This window comes from Dasypus novemcinctus, chromosome 4 (assembly GCF_030445035.2).
Source record: "Dasypus novemcinctus isolate mDasNov1 chromosome 4, mDasNov1.1.hap2, whole genome shotgun sequence".
In the NCBI taxonomy this organism is placed as follows: domain Eukaryota; kingdom Metazoa; phylum Chordata; class Mammalia; order Cingulata; family Dasypodidae; genus Dasypus; species Dasypus novemcinctus.
This window is the reverse complement of record NC_080676.1, coordinates 81064244-81082250: the sequence shown is the minus strand read 5'-3', so window position 1 is coordinate 81082250 and position 18007 is coordinate 81064244. Positions and strand designations below refer to the sequence as shown.

General features: G+C 38.2%; 1 protein-coding gene across 3 annotated transcripts in view; it reads left to right on the top strand.

The window, feature by feature from the left end:
- The first annotated feature begins 945 nt into the window (after positions 1-945).
- The window catches only part of CFAP91 (cilia and flagella associated protein 91), a 115613-nt gene continuing 98551 nt past the window's right edge, over positions 946-18007 (top strand). For all 3 annotated transcript variants that reach the window (XR_009185547.1, XM_004480770.4, XM_023585296.2), the window contains exons 1-6: positions 946-1120; positions 3473-3549; positions 4093-4250; positions 4985-5068; positions 6578-6634; positions 14881-15062. Coding sequence is in view for 2 of the 3 variants with exons in the window: in XM_004480770.4 (XP_004480827.2) it covers positions 997-1120; positions 3473-3549; positions 4093-4250; positions 4985-5068; positions 6578-6634; positions 14881-15062 (682 nt within the window). In the remaining variant the exon portion in view is untranslated. The remainder of the gene's footprint in view (positions 1121-3472; positions 3550-4092; positions 4251-4984; positions 5069-6577; positions 6635-14880; positions 15063-18007) is intronic.

The following is an 18007-nucleotide window of genomic DNA, read 5'->3' as shown; positions in this document are numbered from 1 at the left end:
AATCTCAATCCACCAAATATTTAGTAGACACTCAGTAAATTTGTTGAATAAATGGATTAATTTATTAATTTAATAGTCATTTTATTAAGATTTTATGTGCTAGATACTTCCAAGATACAAAAATGACCATAGGAAGGCCTCAGCCTTCAATGAACCTACAGTGTGGAAAGCCAGAATTGCAAACAGTTACCAATACAAGGTGATCAATACTATTCGTGCTCCTACAGCATTGGAGGAAAGGATGAAGTCCCCTTTTATTTGGGTATTTTGGGGAAACTTCATAGAAGTGGCAAGTTAGAACTGAGCCTTGAAGGACACCTAAATTAGTTGGGGGTGGGAGCATAAATAGGAAAAGGTATTCTAGGCAAAGAAATCAGTTTGAGCAAAAGTTTGGAGGTGACAAAGTACATGACTGGTTTGTAAAAAGCCCCAAGCAATCTGGGGGTAGAAACAATAAGGTAAAAACAAGAGTGGCAGAAAGAATGGCAGGCAGGGAGGCTTATTCAAGAAGTGTCTGTGGATTGTATGAAAAGGACAAATGAGCCAACTCTTTTGTGTGCCGCTAGCCTGATGGAACAATTTGAGCATCATGAAGAATAACGATCATAATGGATTGAAACACATCGGATATGTAAAATTCCATGCATTCGTAATATTGAACAGACAAAACTTACTGGTTACCATTGCGGGATGCTAGGGTACCAACTCACAGTTGCTGGAATCCCGACTAATAAGTTCAAAATTCTGGCGTCCCGCTCCTCCCACGACTCGTGCCCCGCCCCTTTCTCCGCCCCCGCCCCTTTCTCCGCCCGGCCCCTCCTCTCCCGCGCCTCACCTGGACCTCGTTCGCGGGCCCCAGCCCTCTTCCTCGCCCCGCCCCGCCCGCGCCTTGCCCCGCCCCTTGCACGCTAGCACTCGCAGGGTTACCATAGCTACCGTACGCGCAGCGGCCAGTCCTCCCTAGCTGGTGCCCGGCGGGCGGGAGGAGGCGGCACCATGAGCCACGTAGTGACCACCGAGGAGTCCCAGACCAAGCCGCAGGTGTCTCAGACTCGGTGCGGGGTGAGGTCGGGACTCGGGGGCAACTTCTCCTCCAGCCGAACTTATGATTTTCTGTACGGTAAGGGGTGTCTCAGGCCTGCTTCTTATGTGTCAACACTTGGCCAGGTGGGGTTCGTGGGTAAATTGGTGGGACCAGGCCAGGGCGAACGAAGGACGAGCCTCTGGACGGACCTTAGGTCCGCAGTTGTTCTTTGGCGGAGGTCGGGGCGCCTCGGAAGCCTCGGGTGCTCTGAGTCTCATAGATTATAAATCCAGCAGCCTCCTAATAGTCTCCCCGCCTGTTCCAGTGCTACCCTGCAGTTTCTCAGCAAGGCAGCCAGAAGTCAGATTTTGTCATTCCTCGCTTCAAAGCCTTGAGTTGAGATTCAAACCCAAATCATTTCAGTGGCCTACAAAGCGCGGTGGTAACTTCTCAGACTTTGTATTTACTTTTATTTCCCCTCCTTCAGTTTGTTTACTCACCTTGGCCTCTTTGCTATTCTTCAAACATGCCCAGCATGCTTTCATCTTTCATTCCATCCATTTCCTCTGCTTCCTCCATATATCTCTATGGGATCATAATTGGCATTAATCCTGGGGATTATAGACATTTGACAATTACATTTTTATTCATAAGATTTATACATGAGGAATAGCTATCTTTAAAATGCATGTTTGAAAGCCCAGCCCTAAATAAGTTTTTATTAGAAATCTGAGACTTTAAAACATATTTGTTTTCTTGATCATTTCATGAATATCTTGGAATTTTTGCTCTTATAGAAATATTAAGTTGTACTAATATAGGAAAGAGCATAACAAAAATTATATTTATAAAGGAATCCTCTACCTAACCTACTACAAGCTACTATCATTTCTATATGTTAACTCCGTCCGTCACCTTCATGTCTCCTTAAAAATCATCTTTAATGAGGCCTGCCTGACCACCCTATTTAAAATTGCCATCTAATCTTTACTGTGCCGTCATCTTTTTTTTTTTCATGCTGCTTGTTACCCTCTAACACATTATATAGCCTGCTAATTTATTATTGTTGTTGTTCATTGTCTTTGCCCCATGAGGTCAGGAATCATTTTTTGGCTGATGAACCCTAAGTGCCTGGAACACAGTAACCAGTCAATAAATATTTTTTTAATAAAAAAGAGCCTTGTAGCTTCGAAAAATTGGTGGGAGTATTAAATGTCTACATCCAATAAATCATTTTTGTTGGGTAACCCAAAAGTTATTAGATTCTAGGAATTGATTCATATTATCCCAAATTCAAAAGGACAGTATCTATTTTTTACAGAGATATACATCTTACCAAATCATCTGGATTAGGATGTTGAGGGCTTTTGCTTCCTGAGAGATGTGTACTTGGGAAATCAACTCAGTATGAAAAGATTGCTTATGAGTTTAATGTAAAATTGAAGAGAGTTGGTTGATTTTAAGGAATGGTATAAATCAATCATGAATACTCATTGTCACTTTAAAGATACACCTAGCAAGCAGACACTTACAACAGCAGGGCAATCTTTGATTAAACTCTGGAAAAATATCTTACTGTCATCATCAACATATTTGTAAACTTGGCTGAATTCTGAAGATAGCTCATCTTTTTTATTTCTTGTTAGAGAATGACATTTTCTTAACATGCCTGCCAATGAGGTGACATGCTGTTAAGAGTTTGCATCTTCCGTGTGCATTGAATATGGGAGTAGAGCCAAGTTTCTTTCGTTTGCAAATGGGCATAGTGCATATATACGTCCTTTCCTTTTGGAGTATTTTCTGGGCTGCCCAGACGTAGAAGGAGGTATGCTCATAGGAGACAAGAGAGTGTTTTTTGTTTTTTTTTTTAATTTTTTTTATTTTTTATTGACTTTGTAATAATATTACATTAAAAATATATATGTGAGGTCCCATTCAACCCCATCCCCCCCCCTCCCCCCCCCCAACAACACTCGTTCCCATCATCATGACATATCCATTGGATTTGGTAAGTACATCTTTGGGCACCTCTGCACCTCATATACATTGGTTCACATCATAGCCCATACTCTCCTCCATTCCATCCAGTGGGCCCTGTGAGGATTTACAATGTCCGGTGATTGCCTCTGAAGTACCATCCAGGGCAGCTCCATGTCCCAAAGACGCCTCCACCTAAGAGAGTGTTTTTTAGGGCATGGTCCTTGAGAACTTGTTAGTCCTTCTTTTTGCATTCCAAATCATAAACTGATTTTGGAATACATGAAAAGAAATGTATCTAAAAGATTCTGCCTGGTAGTAGAATAACAGGGACCATGAACTGCTGCAGAGTTAGGTAATATCTAAACTTTATTTGTTTTCTGGTTAAGAAATTACATTGCTTTGCCATTATTCTCAGCCTAGGAATAGAAGTATTCTACTCCCTATGCCACTTTATTTTCTTTTTTCCAGATCCAATGTTTACTGTGTCAAGTGAGAAAGACCATAAAAAGGAAAATATTCAAGCCACCCTGATTCGAAGCAGACTGGTAGGTCTTCTTCATCTAACTCATCTAACTGACTAAGGCTGTAATGAATACGAACCATCTATTTGGGTAACTGTGATGATCAGATTAAGTAATCACCAAATCTCCACTGATTTTGTGTTCTGCAGCTATTGCTTTGCCATGATTACATGGGGGCAAGGCATTTTTATGTTTGTGGCCCAATGTGAAGATTAATTAAAGTGAATAAAGGACTCATTATAAACTAATGTATTTTAATGGGAAAAGTAATATATGCATGTGTTAAAAGCATTCAGATAGTACAAAAATGTATAGATTATGAAATAAATTCTCTTTTCACTCTAGATCCCTAGCCCCCTCATCATAAACAGCATTGTCACCAGTTCCTTGGGTATATACTTCTAGAAATAGTTTGTGACTTATACCAATAATTCTTTTTCCTATGCTACATATAGTGTTTTGCATCTTTAAAAAAAGTTTTACAATGTAAGTATTAATAAAATGCTTTAGAAAATTTGGTGATATAGTTTTGTCCTTTTTCTTCCTTCTTCCCTATCCTAATATTAGAGAAAAGTTCCCAGGTTTAGAGCCATGTTCAGTAACCTGATCCATTATCCACGATATTCCCTATATTGGGACAAGTCAGATCCCATCCCACCCTTCATCAGTCGAGAATGGAAGGGACATGCAGAGCAACACAAGGAAGCTCTCAAGAAACTTGCAGCGTAAGTGTCAACTGGCTCCAGCTGCTAAAAATGCTCATGTTTTCAATGAGTTTGTTTTATTTTTAAAATTTATTTGTTTATTTACTCTGTCAGTATCTATGCACAGGCCAATTGACCCCAAATTCTGTAAACCCCTTTCACCAAAATGAGCCTGATTCAGGAGCAATGGCTGTGGGATTATTGGTTAGTAGATGTTATTAGAAGGTTAGAGTAAATGCATATATTAAATGACAACTCGCCACCAAAGGTAGAGGTGACTGAGTTTGTTGTTCCTTTGATCCATTTTAGAGGTTGGATATAATTGGCACTTATATTTTTTGGATAATTGTAGCCAAAGCACCTGAGAGGCATGTCTCTTGAATTTCCTTTTTTTAAAAATTTATTTACAACTTCATCTTAGTAAACTAAAAAAATACTTCCTTTTAACCTGAACATAAAATGTTTTAGCTTAGATATTCTTGTGTACTAAGTCAAAAGTGGGTGTTTTGGCACGTGGAATTTCATAAATCTAGCCTTTTTCTTAGCTACTACCTCTTCTTATTAGCTCCTGGTTTCCTGGCTCAGAGAAAGTGATCCTGTCTAGTCTAAGACGTAGAACTGTCAAAAATGCATGTGATAGAGAACTTTTTCTTAGTGTGGTATATCCTGTGTACTTTATAGACATAGAAAGGTTAAGTAGAAATTATATATGGAAATGATATCTTAGACTTGAATGTTTTCCTGCTTCATTTTAGAACTGACACTTCTTTTCAGATGCCTAAAGAAGTTTATGAAGATCCTGATGTTGCTGGAAAGAATCGCTATAAATATTTTGAAAGGTATAAAATTATTTATTAATTATTAATGAACATGAGCCCAAATTTTAATTAGATAACCTCTTTACCATAATGATAGCAGCTATCATTTTTAAGTGCATGCAATGTGCCAGGTACCATTTTAAATGCTTTACATACTGTTTTAGTTTCCTTAGCTGCTCAAACAAATATCATGCATTAGGCTGGCTTAAAGAGAATTTATTAGCTCACAGTTTTGAGGCTAGGGGAGGTCCAAATCAAGACATCATCAAGGCGATGCTATCTTCCCAATGACTGGATTCTTGGGCTGGCTGCCAGTGATCCTTGGACCCTGGCTTCTCTGTCACATGGCAATGTACATGGTGGCCTCTCCTGGCCTCTCTCTTTTCTTCTGGGTTCCCATGACCTGTAGCTTCTTGCTTCCCGTGACTTTCTCTCAGAGTCTGAATTTTATTCTGCTTCTAAAGGACTCTAGTAATAAGATTCAGACCCATCCTGAATGAGCTGGGCTACACCTTAACTGAAGTACCCTCATCAAAAGGTCCTATTTTCAATGGGTTCACAACTGCAGGAATGGATTAAGTTTAAGAACATGTTTTTCTGGAGAACATATAGCTCCAAACCACTATACATACTTATCATCTAATCTTCACAACAGAAATGTGGGATAGGCCATATTATCCCTACTTTACTAATAAGGAAGCTGAGACCCACAGAGGATAAGTAAATTTCTCAAGGTCACACAACTAGCAAGTGTCAGAGTTGGGATTCCATCTAGATTTGCCTGAGTTCAGAGGTACTGACCACATATTAGAATGTATATTTGAGAACAAAACAAAGTCATCAGATGAAGTGAGATGCAGAGCTATACCATGACAATCATAGTGCAGGAAAATTGTTAGAAGTGAGCAAATGGAGGACATCTGCTCTCTTTGTACAAATGTTTTCAAAACCAACATGGCCAAAAGATTCACTTTGATTAATTTTGATTAATACTTATATACTCAGATCAAACTAAAATGAAATGGGAATTTCCAGATAGGTCTTACCAGTTAGAAAAATAGTCTGTATGCCATGTCTACATAAGTTTCCTTGAGAAAGTAGATTATCTACATTATTATTTATGAGTAACCTCCTGGAATTTTGGGGGTAGCTTTAAGCTAAATCATTGAGAATTTCAGAATGTCTCAGGGAACTTGAGAAGTTGCTAGGGGCTGATGACCAACTGAAGCTTAAGTATAAAGCACTGTTTCTCCAAGTGTGCTTATTTACTGTCCGTGGAGAAAATACTGGAGTGTGTATTTAAAATGCCGATTGATTGATTCTACCCTATATTAAATGAATCACCTAGGCCAGAACTGGGAATGTGCATTTTAAACAAAACCCATTCCTACCAATGATTTTGTATAGGCCAAAGATTGAGAATCCCTGATACATGGGATATAGGTCATTGATTTTAAAGAAGGAAAGAAATAAGAGGGAGCTCAGAGTATGCTCAGTGCAAAAGTTTTACACTTTTTTTTTTACCCCCAGGCCTTTCCTTCCATTTTATAAACAGATGCCATTCAGTGTTGTTTTTGCAGCAACCAAGTAAGTAACAATTATTAAAATTTTTTTCAGTTTATTTTTTGTTTGCTTCCATATTTGATTTCAGAAGATAGTTCTCTAAATCAATATTTTTCCAACTGTGGGTCACAGACCATTAGTAGATAATGATGTCTTCTAGTGGGTCATGAATAGCATTTTAAAAAATGAAATAGAATAGGAAATAACCTAAAGTATGAGACATGTTAATGGTAAGTTGTTTTTTGTTTGTGGCTTTTGTTTCAGATGAACAGATACATACATATTTATATATATATAATGGGTTATAATGTAAAATATATTTCTTACTATGATTTGTGGTAAAAGAAAAAAAGTTGAAAAATGCTTTATTTTTCCTCTTTTGCTTCCCTGAAGCACACACTTTTTATTTGACTTTGGTTCTTTAGCATTTAATCAAGCATATTAATCAGTCATGAAGCATTTTTGAATGCTAGAGTCTTATAATTTAATATCTACTCTACACAAGGCAATGAGGGATGTAAGATAAATAAAACATGGTGTCTGTCCCACAAAGGAGTGAATCAGGTGAATCAGGGTGAGAGGGAGGTGTTTCAGTTTGCTAAATGCTGCTGGGAGCAAGGTATCAGAAGTGGGTTGGACTTTATAATGGGAATTTATGAGGTTAAAAGCTTACAGTTCTGACACCCTAAAAGTGTCCACATCAAGGGATGGTCAAGAGATGCCATCTCACCAAGTTGCATCTGTGGATGATCAGGCACATGGTAGGGCTTAATGGTGGCTCTGCCAGTCTCTGCCTTCTCCTCTAGGCTTACTTTCTCCCCAAGGTTAGTTGTGGGCAATCAGGCATATGGCTCCTCTCTCTCCTCTCCTTTGGGCCTTTTCTCTTTCAGCCTCCCAGGGACCTCTTTTTTTAAGATTTATTTATTTATTTACTCCTTCCACCCCTGTTGTCTGCTTTCTGTGTCCATTCGCTGTGCATTCTTCTGTGTCTGCTTGTCTTTAGGTGGCCCCGGGAACTGATCCTGGGACCTTCTGAAGTGGGAGAGAGGTGCTTGATCTCTTGTGCCACCTCAGCTCCCTGGTCTGCTGTGTCTCTTATTGTCTCCCCTCTGTGTCTTTTTTTGTTGCATCATCTTGCTTTGCCAGCTGTCTGCTTGGGTCAGCACTTCTGCGCAGGTCAGCACTCCTGCATGGGCAAGCACTTTGCTCGAGTCAGCTCACCGTGTGGGCCAATACTCCATGTGGGCCAAGTCTCTGCTAGGGCTGGCTTGCTGTGCAGGCCAGCTGCTTTCACCAGGAGGACTTAGGAATCAAACCCTGGACCTCCCATATGGTAGACAGGAGCCCAATCACTTGAGCCACATCTGCTTCCCTCAGGGACCTCAGTGTACCTCTGATTCCAGCCTCTGGGACCTCTCTCTTAGCCTCTCAGGGTTTCTCTATCTCTGCAGCTTTTACTCTGTCTGCGGCATTTTAGTCCCATGTTTAAAAAGGACTTTAGTAAGTGGATGAAGACCCACCTAGGTCCCACAGTCTAATCAAAGGCTGTTAACTGAAAAGATCTAATCTAAAGTCCCTTGACTGAATCTAATCAAAAGGTACCATCTACAATAGGTTTTCTGGCACAGGAATGGATTAACTCTAAGGACATGATCTTTTCTGGGATCCACAAAAAGCTTCAGACTGTCACAGGAGGTAAAGGACAAATGAATCTGGGATAAATGTGTAATCTCCCAGTTTTTAGTAGACAGTATAGCAGGTTAGGTAGTGAATGCCTTTAGAATCTAATTTTTGCTATATTCTTTTTTTTAGTATTTCTACAAGAGCAAAATATTCTAAGGCATTCATGATACTATTAGGAAAAGAGATAGTTTTTCTAAAGATTTATTTTTTAGTTATTTCTCTCCCCACCCCCAGTTGTCTGCTCTGTGTCCATTTGCTGTCTGCTCTTCTGTGACCACTTCTTTCCTTATCAGCGGCACCAGGAATCTGTGTTTCTTTTTGTTGAGTCATCTTGTGTCAACTCTCCGTGTGTGCAGTGCCATTCTTGGACAGGCTGCACTTTCTTTTGTGCTGGGCGGCTCTCCTTATAGGGCACACTCCTTGCGCGTGGGGTTCCCCTACACAGGGGACACCCCTGCATGGCAGGGCACGCCTTGCGCATATCAGCACTGCGCATGGGCCAGCTCCACACGGGTCAAGGAGGACTGGGGTTTGAACCTTGGACCTCCTGTGTGGTAGGCGGATGCCCTATCCATTGGGCCAAGTCCACTCCCAGAGATAGTTTTTAAAGAGATAGATTTCTGAATAGAAATTTATTAAGGTTGGGCTTTCCAACATACATGTAAAGGATATAATTACTTCTAGTGATGTATAGCATCTTATGACTAGGGCATATGTTATTATCAAATGTCTGTAATCCTCAGAATAAATGGCAATCGATCCCAGTTCTCCCCTGGTATTTTTTTTTCCCATTTTTTTTTTAAGCTAGGGAAGTTGTGAGTTTACAAAGCAATTATGCATAATGTGCAGAATTCCCATATCTCCCCTGGTATTTTAAGATTGTGTGTGGATACCTTTGGCTTTTACAGAGATGGAAAGCAAGTACTTTATCCACCTCTAGCAGAGAAACTTTGAGTGGTGCCAGTCTACTGGGGAATGATAACAGACTTGCGTTCTATGAAATGCTTTGTTGAGCAGCAGATGGGTTATGAGATTGGTGGATCCCTATAGATCCTCCTGTCAATTCTTTAAAAGCAGGCTCACTGGATTACCTGCTTTGGAGATCATACTTGCCTCAGGTCTAAAGTTTTTAAACTATTTGTAGGAATTTAGGGGGCTTACAGTGATGGATGTCCTGCCTACTCCACTTCTTCCTAAATAACTTTGACAAAAGAGATAACAGTTCCCTCTGACAATTAAACCTTGAATCAATTTGACATTCCAGACTGTATATTTCTTCTTAAAAATTTTTAAAGACTGCGTCAGTGTCCACGAGTGACATCAACTCTGGAATTCTTGCAGAAATGAATTTCTGAGCTGTAAAAGTTGTGTTCATGGGAATGAACTTGTCTAGTGACCAGCCTTCTCTGCTATGTCCTTTGCAGGACTAGTGGTTGGAGACTTTACTTTGGACATTATAAAATGTTGGCAAGGAGGATAAAAAGTTAATTCTTTGAAACATTCAGTTAAGTTCATTGTGTAACAGGACACAATTTTCTAAATCTATGAAACCTTTCTTTCTTGGAGCTGGGATAAAAAATCTAGAAGACTGTGGGTGTGGTAGACAGCGGATGCTCCTGGTGTCTGGGCTGTGGTGGAGCCTGAATTCACAGAAGAGAGTACCAGTAGCCACTGCAAGGTACCAGGGCCAGAGTCTGGAAGCCTGTGGACAGGATCTAGGACAAAGCAGGGATCCAGCCAAGCAGGGAACAGATGTAGGGTCTTTATGGGTTTGGGTCCTGATTGAGGTCAGGGAGAAGGTGGGAAAATAATCATTCCTTATTATTATTCACATTTTACTCTCCCCTGAAACCAACTGAAATGGGAGAAAATGGGTTGGAGAATATAATAATAAGTTAGGAAAGAATCTATGGAATGTTACCACAAGAATCCTGTCACAGTAGCATCTCTCCTTTGCCTCCTCTCTTCTAAACTACTTAGAAGGACAGTAAGGCATCAGAAAGCTTAGTCAGAAGGATTCATTAGGCCTTATCATAATCTTTATACATTTGATCACATGGTTCAAATTACTCAACTTGAAAAAATAATTTATTCTCTTGATTCCATCTAATAGTGTGATAATATAATGTCACATGACCTGGGGTGTTATAAAGTGGAACTGAAGTAATTTTTTCAACTAGATTTTTTTTGCCCTGCCCCCCCCACCTCCCATATTTTCCCACATTAACAATATCCTTCATTAGGGTAGTACATTCATTGCAATCGATGAACACATTTTGGAACATTCCACTAAGCATGGATTATAGTTTCTGCTGTAGTTTACCGTCTCTCCTACACAATTCTGTAGCTTATGGCAAGATATATAATGTCCTATATCTGTTGTTGCATTGTCATTCGGGACGATTCCCAGGCCCCCAAAATGCCCCCATATTACACCTGTTTTTCCCTCTCCCTGCCCTCAGAACCTCCAGTAGGCACAGCTGCCACATCAATGATATAATTTCTTCCATCGGTAGCATCACAGTAAGACTATACTAGAATACCAGAAAGTCTACTTTAGTCCATAGTTCATTCCCCAATCTTAAGGATTCTGGGATGGTGATGCCCACTCCACCTCTAATTGAGAGGGAACTTCAATTCCTTATGGCTGATGGGTGGGATTTTCTTGGTTCCTTGGTATGGTGGTTGTCCATCATCTCTTCCTTGTTGGTTGTCCTACGTGAGTCCAATGAACTGGCGAGTAGGTGTTGCAACTCGCTTGAGATTCAGCGCCCAGCTGGCACATGGACAGCCCCAAAATTTAAGTCTCTTGGATGTACACTTACCAATGCTAGTACTAATTTTAGGTACAAATATAAGGGACAATTGAGCCATGTGTTAGGAAACCACAACTGAGTCCAACTCTGTCACACTGGGGAGCATAAATTCCAAACTCCTGAGCTGTATACCCTGACTGTAGTATCTGGATGTCTCCAGAGCCCTCAGAAGCCCCACTCTTTGGGGGTAGTATCCAAACATAAATTCCGTAAGACACCAAACTCCTGAGCTGTCTGCCTGGACTGTAGTGTCTGGATGTCTCCAGAGCCCTCAGGAGCCCCACTATTTGGGTGGTATCTACTTTGGCTATCAGTGAGATCCTACTGAGGTGTGCATGAGCGTAACCTCTGGAATGACCTCCCAACACTCTTTGAAGTCTCTTAGCCATGTAAACTCATTTGTCAAGGTCTCTTCCAGTTGCATTGGTAGTAGTTGCTTGATAGTAATCCCTCAGTGCCAGGGAGGCTCATGTCCCATGCTGGGGGGAAGTTATTGCATTTATATTCTGAATTTTGTTTAGAAAGAGGCCACATTTGAGCAATAAGGAGGGTCTCAGGAAGTAACTCTTAGGCACCCTATAATGCTAGCTAAGTTTAAATTTCAAGAGTAAAGGTTCATAAGCACAATCATCAATATCAAGGGTCCATCAATGGACCATCCTCCTTCACTAGTCATTGCCCCTGTATGTGGGGGATTCTTGCTGTTCCATTAGAGAATGTGACAGAACTCCCCAGGATGTTAAGTTGATATTCTTTCGGTTATTGTGTGAATTTCAACCCACTGTGACAATGTCCATGAACAGTTGAACACATTTATATGCCTTATATTTATGCCCCAGTGAACTTTCTCCCATGTATCTCCCATCACTGACATTCCACACCAATGATCCTTCCCTGCCACAGTTGTGACTCTTCTGTAATCCAAAAAGTCTTCAAAAAATGAAGCCAATGAAATAGCCAAATATAATTAATAAGAACATGAAATAATAATGATAGTTTTAAAAATAAGAAATAAAATGCAAAAGTACAAAAAAATAAAAATGAAAAAAAATTAGGAATAATAACAAATAATGAAAAAATACTGAAAAAAATTTTTTTTGACATTTTGGCTTTCATCACTTTAAGATCTGTTGTCCTGTATGTAGAGTGACTTTTTCTTCCATTTATTCCCCCAGTGTCTTACTTTGTACAATTTGTCTTCAGAGAAGTTTTAGGTTACAGAAAAGTCATGTACAGAATACGGGGGACTCCCGTATACCCAACAACTTTCCCCTTTTCTCTCTTCCTCTATTAATAATATTTTATATGTAGATGGTACATTTGTTACAACTGATGTACAAATATTGAAACATAGCTGCTAATGAAGATCAATGGTTTACATTAACTAGAATTTTTTTTTTTAGTAGAATAATTTTTACTGAAAACTAAAGGGACCATAAACAACTTGTATTGTCTACATATGTTAGAAATTCATAGCTTCTGCTGAAAAAATTATTTCAACACCAGTTAGAATTCAGCATTTAAAACAATTTAAAGTACCTCTTACTGCACAGATTGTACTTCCAAATAGTGCTTCTTCAAAATGGCTTGAAATGTATTTTTTTTTTAGCTCAGTTGTATATGTTGGGCTCACATGTAAGCACCTAGCATGAAAAACTGGTATGTTTTCAAACTGGAAATGACTTGTTTTTGCCAGTATCTTTAGTCAGTCATTATTTATGTTTTTTAACCAGTTCTTCTACCAACTAGAAAAAAGTCTTCTTTTAAATGAAAGTGGCTATATATATTTTTAGTTTAAGAGTTAAATATAAAACAGTAAAAAGCTAGAACATTCAGGAAACTATAAAGATGAAAAAAATTCTCTAATTCCACTATCCAGAAATATTACAGTTATTATTTTATTGTAGATACCTCTAGGCATTTCTCTATGCATTAAATCATACTTTTAAATATAAAAATAGGATTGTATACATATTTTTTAACAATGTCCTTTTTTTCTACATGAATCATGGGCATTTTTGTATATCCATAACAGATTACATTATTACTTTAAATGCCAAATAAATTCTAGCATGTTTTTTTAAAACAATTTTTCTATTGATGGTGATCATTTAAGTTGCTTCTGTTTTTTTACTCTTGTAAATGAAACATTATGAGCATGCTTACATATTATCTTTATATACTTTTCCATTTATTTCCTAGAAGTACAATTGCTGGGGCAAAAATGTATTTTTAAGGGTTTGATATATATTGACGAATTACCTCAATCAGAATGTACCAATTTGTATTTTCACCAAGAGATTATGAAAATGACTGGCTCTTCATAATTTCATCAATGTTAGGTACTTTCAGTTCTTTTAATCTTTGCTAATGTGATATATAGTAAGACTACATTGTTGTTTTATTTTCCTTCTCTTTAATTTCCAGTTTTGTTCATTATCTTTTCATTTGTTTTATTTCTTGTTTTGAAATTATGTTTTGCCCATTTTTTTTGTGTGGGGTATTCAATTGTCTTATTGATTTATAAGGGATTTTTATATAGAAAGGGTACCTAACTTTTTATTATATATGTTGTAAAACCTTTTTTCTAGTTTGACATTCACCTTTTAAATTTGTTTATGATATTTTTAGGTGTAGCAGTATAAACTTAAATTCACTTCTAGTGATCACATTCTTTGGTAGTTTCTGGCTTTGAGCCAAGTTTAAAAGGACCTCCTTACTCAAAGTTTATATAAATATATATTTATGGGAAGTGGATGTGGCTCAACAGATAGAGTGTCTGTTTACCGTACAGAGGGTCCCGTGTGGTAAGCTGGCCCACACGTAGTGCTGCCATGTGCAAGGAGTGCTGTGCCACGCAGGGGCGTCCCTGCATAGGGGACCCCCACGTGCAAGGAGTGTGCCTGCAAGGAGAGCTGCCCTGTGTGAAAAAAGCACAGCCCACCCAGGAGTGGTGCTGCACACATGGAGAGCTAACGCAGCAAGATGATGCAACAAAAAAGACAAGCAGTTTCTCAGTACCATCAGATAATGCAAGCAGACATAGAACACATAGCAAATGGACTCAGAAAGCAGACAATGGGGGGGGGGGGGGGGGAACAGGGGAAGGGGAGAGAAATAAGTAAACAATAAATCTTAAAAAAATATATATATATATATATTTATTTATGCTTCCAATTAGTACTTTTATAGTCTCAATTTTGACATTAAATTTTTAAAAATACCTGGAATTTATTTTTGTGCAAGGAATGAGGTAACTTTTTCACATAGGTAACCTAATGATCCCAATATTAATTATTGAATCATCTCTCCAGAAAGAGTCTTTAAAAAAACAGCAACACAGAAAACACCTTTTTTTCCCTCTCTTCCTGTATTCTGGAGGGAAACAGCTAAGTTTGGGTGTGTAACTGAAAGCTGAGAAGAAAGAAACTAGGGAATGTAAGTTCAGGAGTCTGTGTAACATTCTAGAATCCACCCTTTATAGCCTTATACTATAACCCTGCCCTATGATACACAGATAATTAGGCACTTCGGAAAATAGACCTGGGTTTTTCTCATCTTCAGTTTCTTGGAAAAAGTGAAAATTACAAGAAAATTTCTAAAGATTATTTGGCACAATGCTGGTTACATTGGGTTCATAACTCTGTTTCCTGTCGATGTTTAAAGGGGAAATGGAGTTAATGAAGCTGAAGGATTTATTTCTACTTGTAGGTATAGTATTCTAAGTGATCATATGAAGTTTAAAATTTTTAAACAATTTTCCCCTTTTAGGACAGAACCATATACTTTTCCTCCTGCCTCTACTAAGTACCCATCCATCCCTTCAAAGTGTACAGTGGGCACTCAGACTGATTATCGGGATGCTGAAGTTCAAACGGATCCATATTCTCCAGAGTATGTAATATGTCAGGACTCTATCCCTGAACTCTTGACCCTGGCTACTCTTACTTGGGGTGAGTTGGTAATTCGCTTTAATATTTGCAGATGACATTACTGATAACCATGCATGCTACTGAGTTCTTGGAAATGATGTACATAGAGGAAAGTGTGGTTTAAATGTTGCCCTTAAAAGTGTCTTGCTCAATAGAGCTATTTAACAGACTCATTATTTTTCTGATAGTTTTTTTCCAAAGAGAGATGCTTCCTTTTCATTGTAAGTAGGCTTGTTCTATCCCTAAAGCTGAAGTTATATTTCAGCTTAATTTTGTGGTTGCTTTGCTGACCACACACTACCATCCTCACCTGTTTCTCCCAGTGAATCAATTCCTTTTCATTGACCTAATCCATACTACTTTACGTATCAGTTTTATTGTATACATATACATATATATGTACATATCAGTTTTATTGTATGCATATACATATATAAAATGATAATATTTTATGTCACCAAAATATCTCACAATTTATTTTAAAAAATCCTTTACATGCCTTATTTTACTTTAATCTTGCAAAGGTCATGTGAGGTTGGTAGTAGACATATCTATTTTACAGAAAGGAGGAAAAACTCAGAAAAGTCGCTTGAATTGGCTAAGATCATAAATCAATAAAAAGCAAATATGGGACTAGAATCTAGGTTTTCTATTGTCTAGCCCAGTGATTCTTGTTCTGTTTCACCTCCTCATAACACTAAAGCTATTTAACAGGTTTATGTATCTTTTTTTATGTATGTTTATGTATGTAGGAGTGTTTGTCTGAGTCAGTGCACAATATCTGATCAGAAAGTCAGGGTTGGGACAGAGTGTAAACTGTAATGTAAACTGTAATCCATGGTTAGTAGCAATGCTTCAATATGTGTTCATCAGTTAAAACAAATATACCACACTAATGAGGGATGTTGAAGTGGGCAAGTGTGAGAGGAGGATGGAGTGGGGCATGTGGGAATCCCTTATATTTTTTATGTAACATTTTTGATTCTAAAGCTTATTTAAAAATAAAAATAATTTAAAAATTAAGTTAGTATTAAACTAAAAAAGAAAAAAGAAAGTGAGGGGGCTAAACCCTACATGGCACAAATAACACTCTTCTAATGACTTTATGGTCACATTTAATCTAGGTAATGGTTGATGTGTAAGGGTGGGTATGTGTGAAAGTATGTATTTTATCTAGGTTTATGTATTTCTGTATGGGTGTTGTGAGTTGGTGCATATTATTTTTGTGAAAGAAGTATGTGACTTATTTTGAATTTAGGAGTCAGTGGGTATGAGGAATGGGTCTATGTGGGCACTCATTTTTGCTTTGGGTGTCTGGAGCAGGTATAATTTGTGTTATATGTGTGTTTGTGTGTTTGTGTTCATGTATTGCATTTGCATGTGCAGATGGTGGCCAACCAGTTCTATTCATAAAAAAATACCTGGAAGCCTAAGTGAGTGATATGTAAAGTGAGATAATGTTTAGTACCTATGGATTTTAATAATAATGACTTTTATTGATTTCCTTCTCAGTGCCATGCACTGTACTAAATGCTTTGCACGCATCGTTTCATTCAGTTCCCACAACTCACTACACTAGCATTACTTCATTAGTGTATAGAGAATAAAATGTTTTGGGAAAAAAATCATATATTTAAAATTCAGTCTATTATGCTACAAATATTTTTAGATAAGGTACTTTATATTATAGATGGGCTACTTACATATAAAAATTGTTTTTGAATGTTAAAATTTCTTAATAAAATTGGAAATGTGTCTAGACCATATTTTTATATTGGACTCTTTTGGTAAAGAATTTGAGCTATAACTTTAGTAGAATATAGGCTATTTACTTACTGATTTCTGTGAACACCAAGCTAGTAGGTATCCAGTGTCTAAGTTATCTGTACCAATCTGGGACTAGGGAGAAGCAAGGGAAAAATTGTAGCTAAAGGTATGAAGGATTTTCTATTATGAAAGGAAAATGTGGATATGAGTTGAATTTTTTGAAATCCTGGCTTTTGCCAACATGCAGAGTACTTTTTGCTTTTGATGGTATGTGGGAATTCAGGGAAATGTTTAGATCTAGTCCTTCCAGTTCATTGCATATATTAAGACGCTGAGGCTTAACCAAAGCCACCTAGTCCCAGAGATGCTGCCAGAATCAGCGCCCTTGCTTCCTAGGGCTGGGTCAGTGCTCCATGTCATTCTGAGCATACTTTATATCCAGTCACCCTTCCAGCTTTTAAACAACTTGTCAGGTTTTAAATAATGGTTTATTATTTAAGCATACTTTCAAAAGAGGAACTGCACAGTGTTTTCTTTCTTAGGTACTAATTAATACTATGTAACCAACAAAAAATAATTACCTAAGAACTCTCACTTGGCTGCTTAGACTGACCTTGTTTGCTTTCTGTTTGCAACCAGCAAAGGGTAGAAAAACAACAAAAGAATACAGGTAAGCTTCAGCCTTAGCTTTCCCTTTAAGAAGATTTTGTTATGATAAAGCCAACGTAAAGCACAGGAATTGACTAGTAGGGACAAGAGGAAAGGAAGAATGCCATTGAGTAGTTTCTGCTTAGCTCCATTTGCACCAATTTGAAGACAGCCTTAGAGCAGTGATTCTTAACTTTTTGTGGTCTTGGACTCCTTTGAGAGACTGAAGAAAGCTGCCAACATTCACGACAGAAAAATGTGAATACCATGCACATATGCATTGATGTACACACTGATTCACATATTATACCTATAATTTTAGTCAGTTGCAGGGCTCTGGGTTAAGGACATTTTACCCTTTTAGTCCATTAGAATTGAGAGTTGTAGGGCAAAAGACCACAGGTTCTCTCCCTATGGGCCTTAGCCCAAGGTATATCAGCAATGATTAAAACTCTGTAGTTCAGTGTTTCTGAGCTGTAAAGTTTAAAAAAAATAGCTGATATCAGCTTTCAAAGTAAAGGTTTGTTTCTGGGTCCATAGTCTCTTTCAGT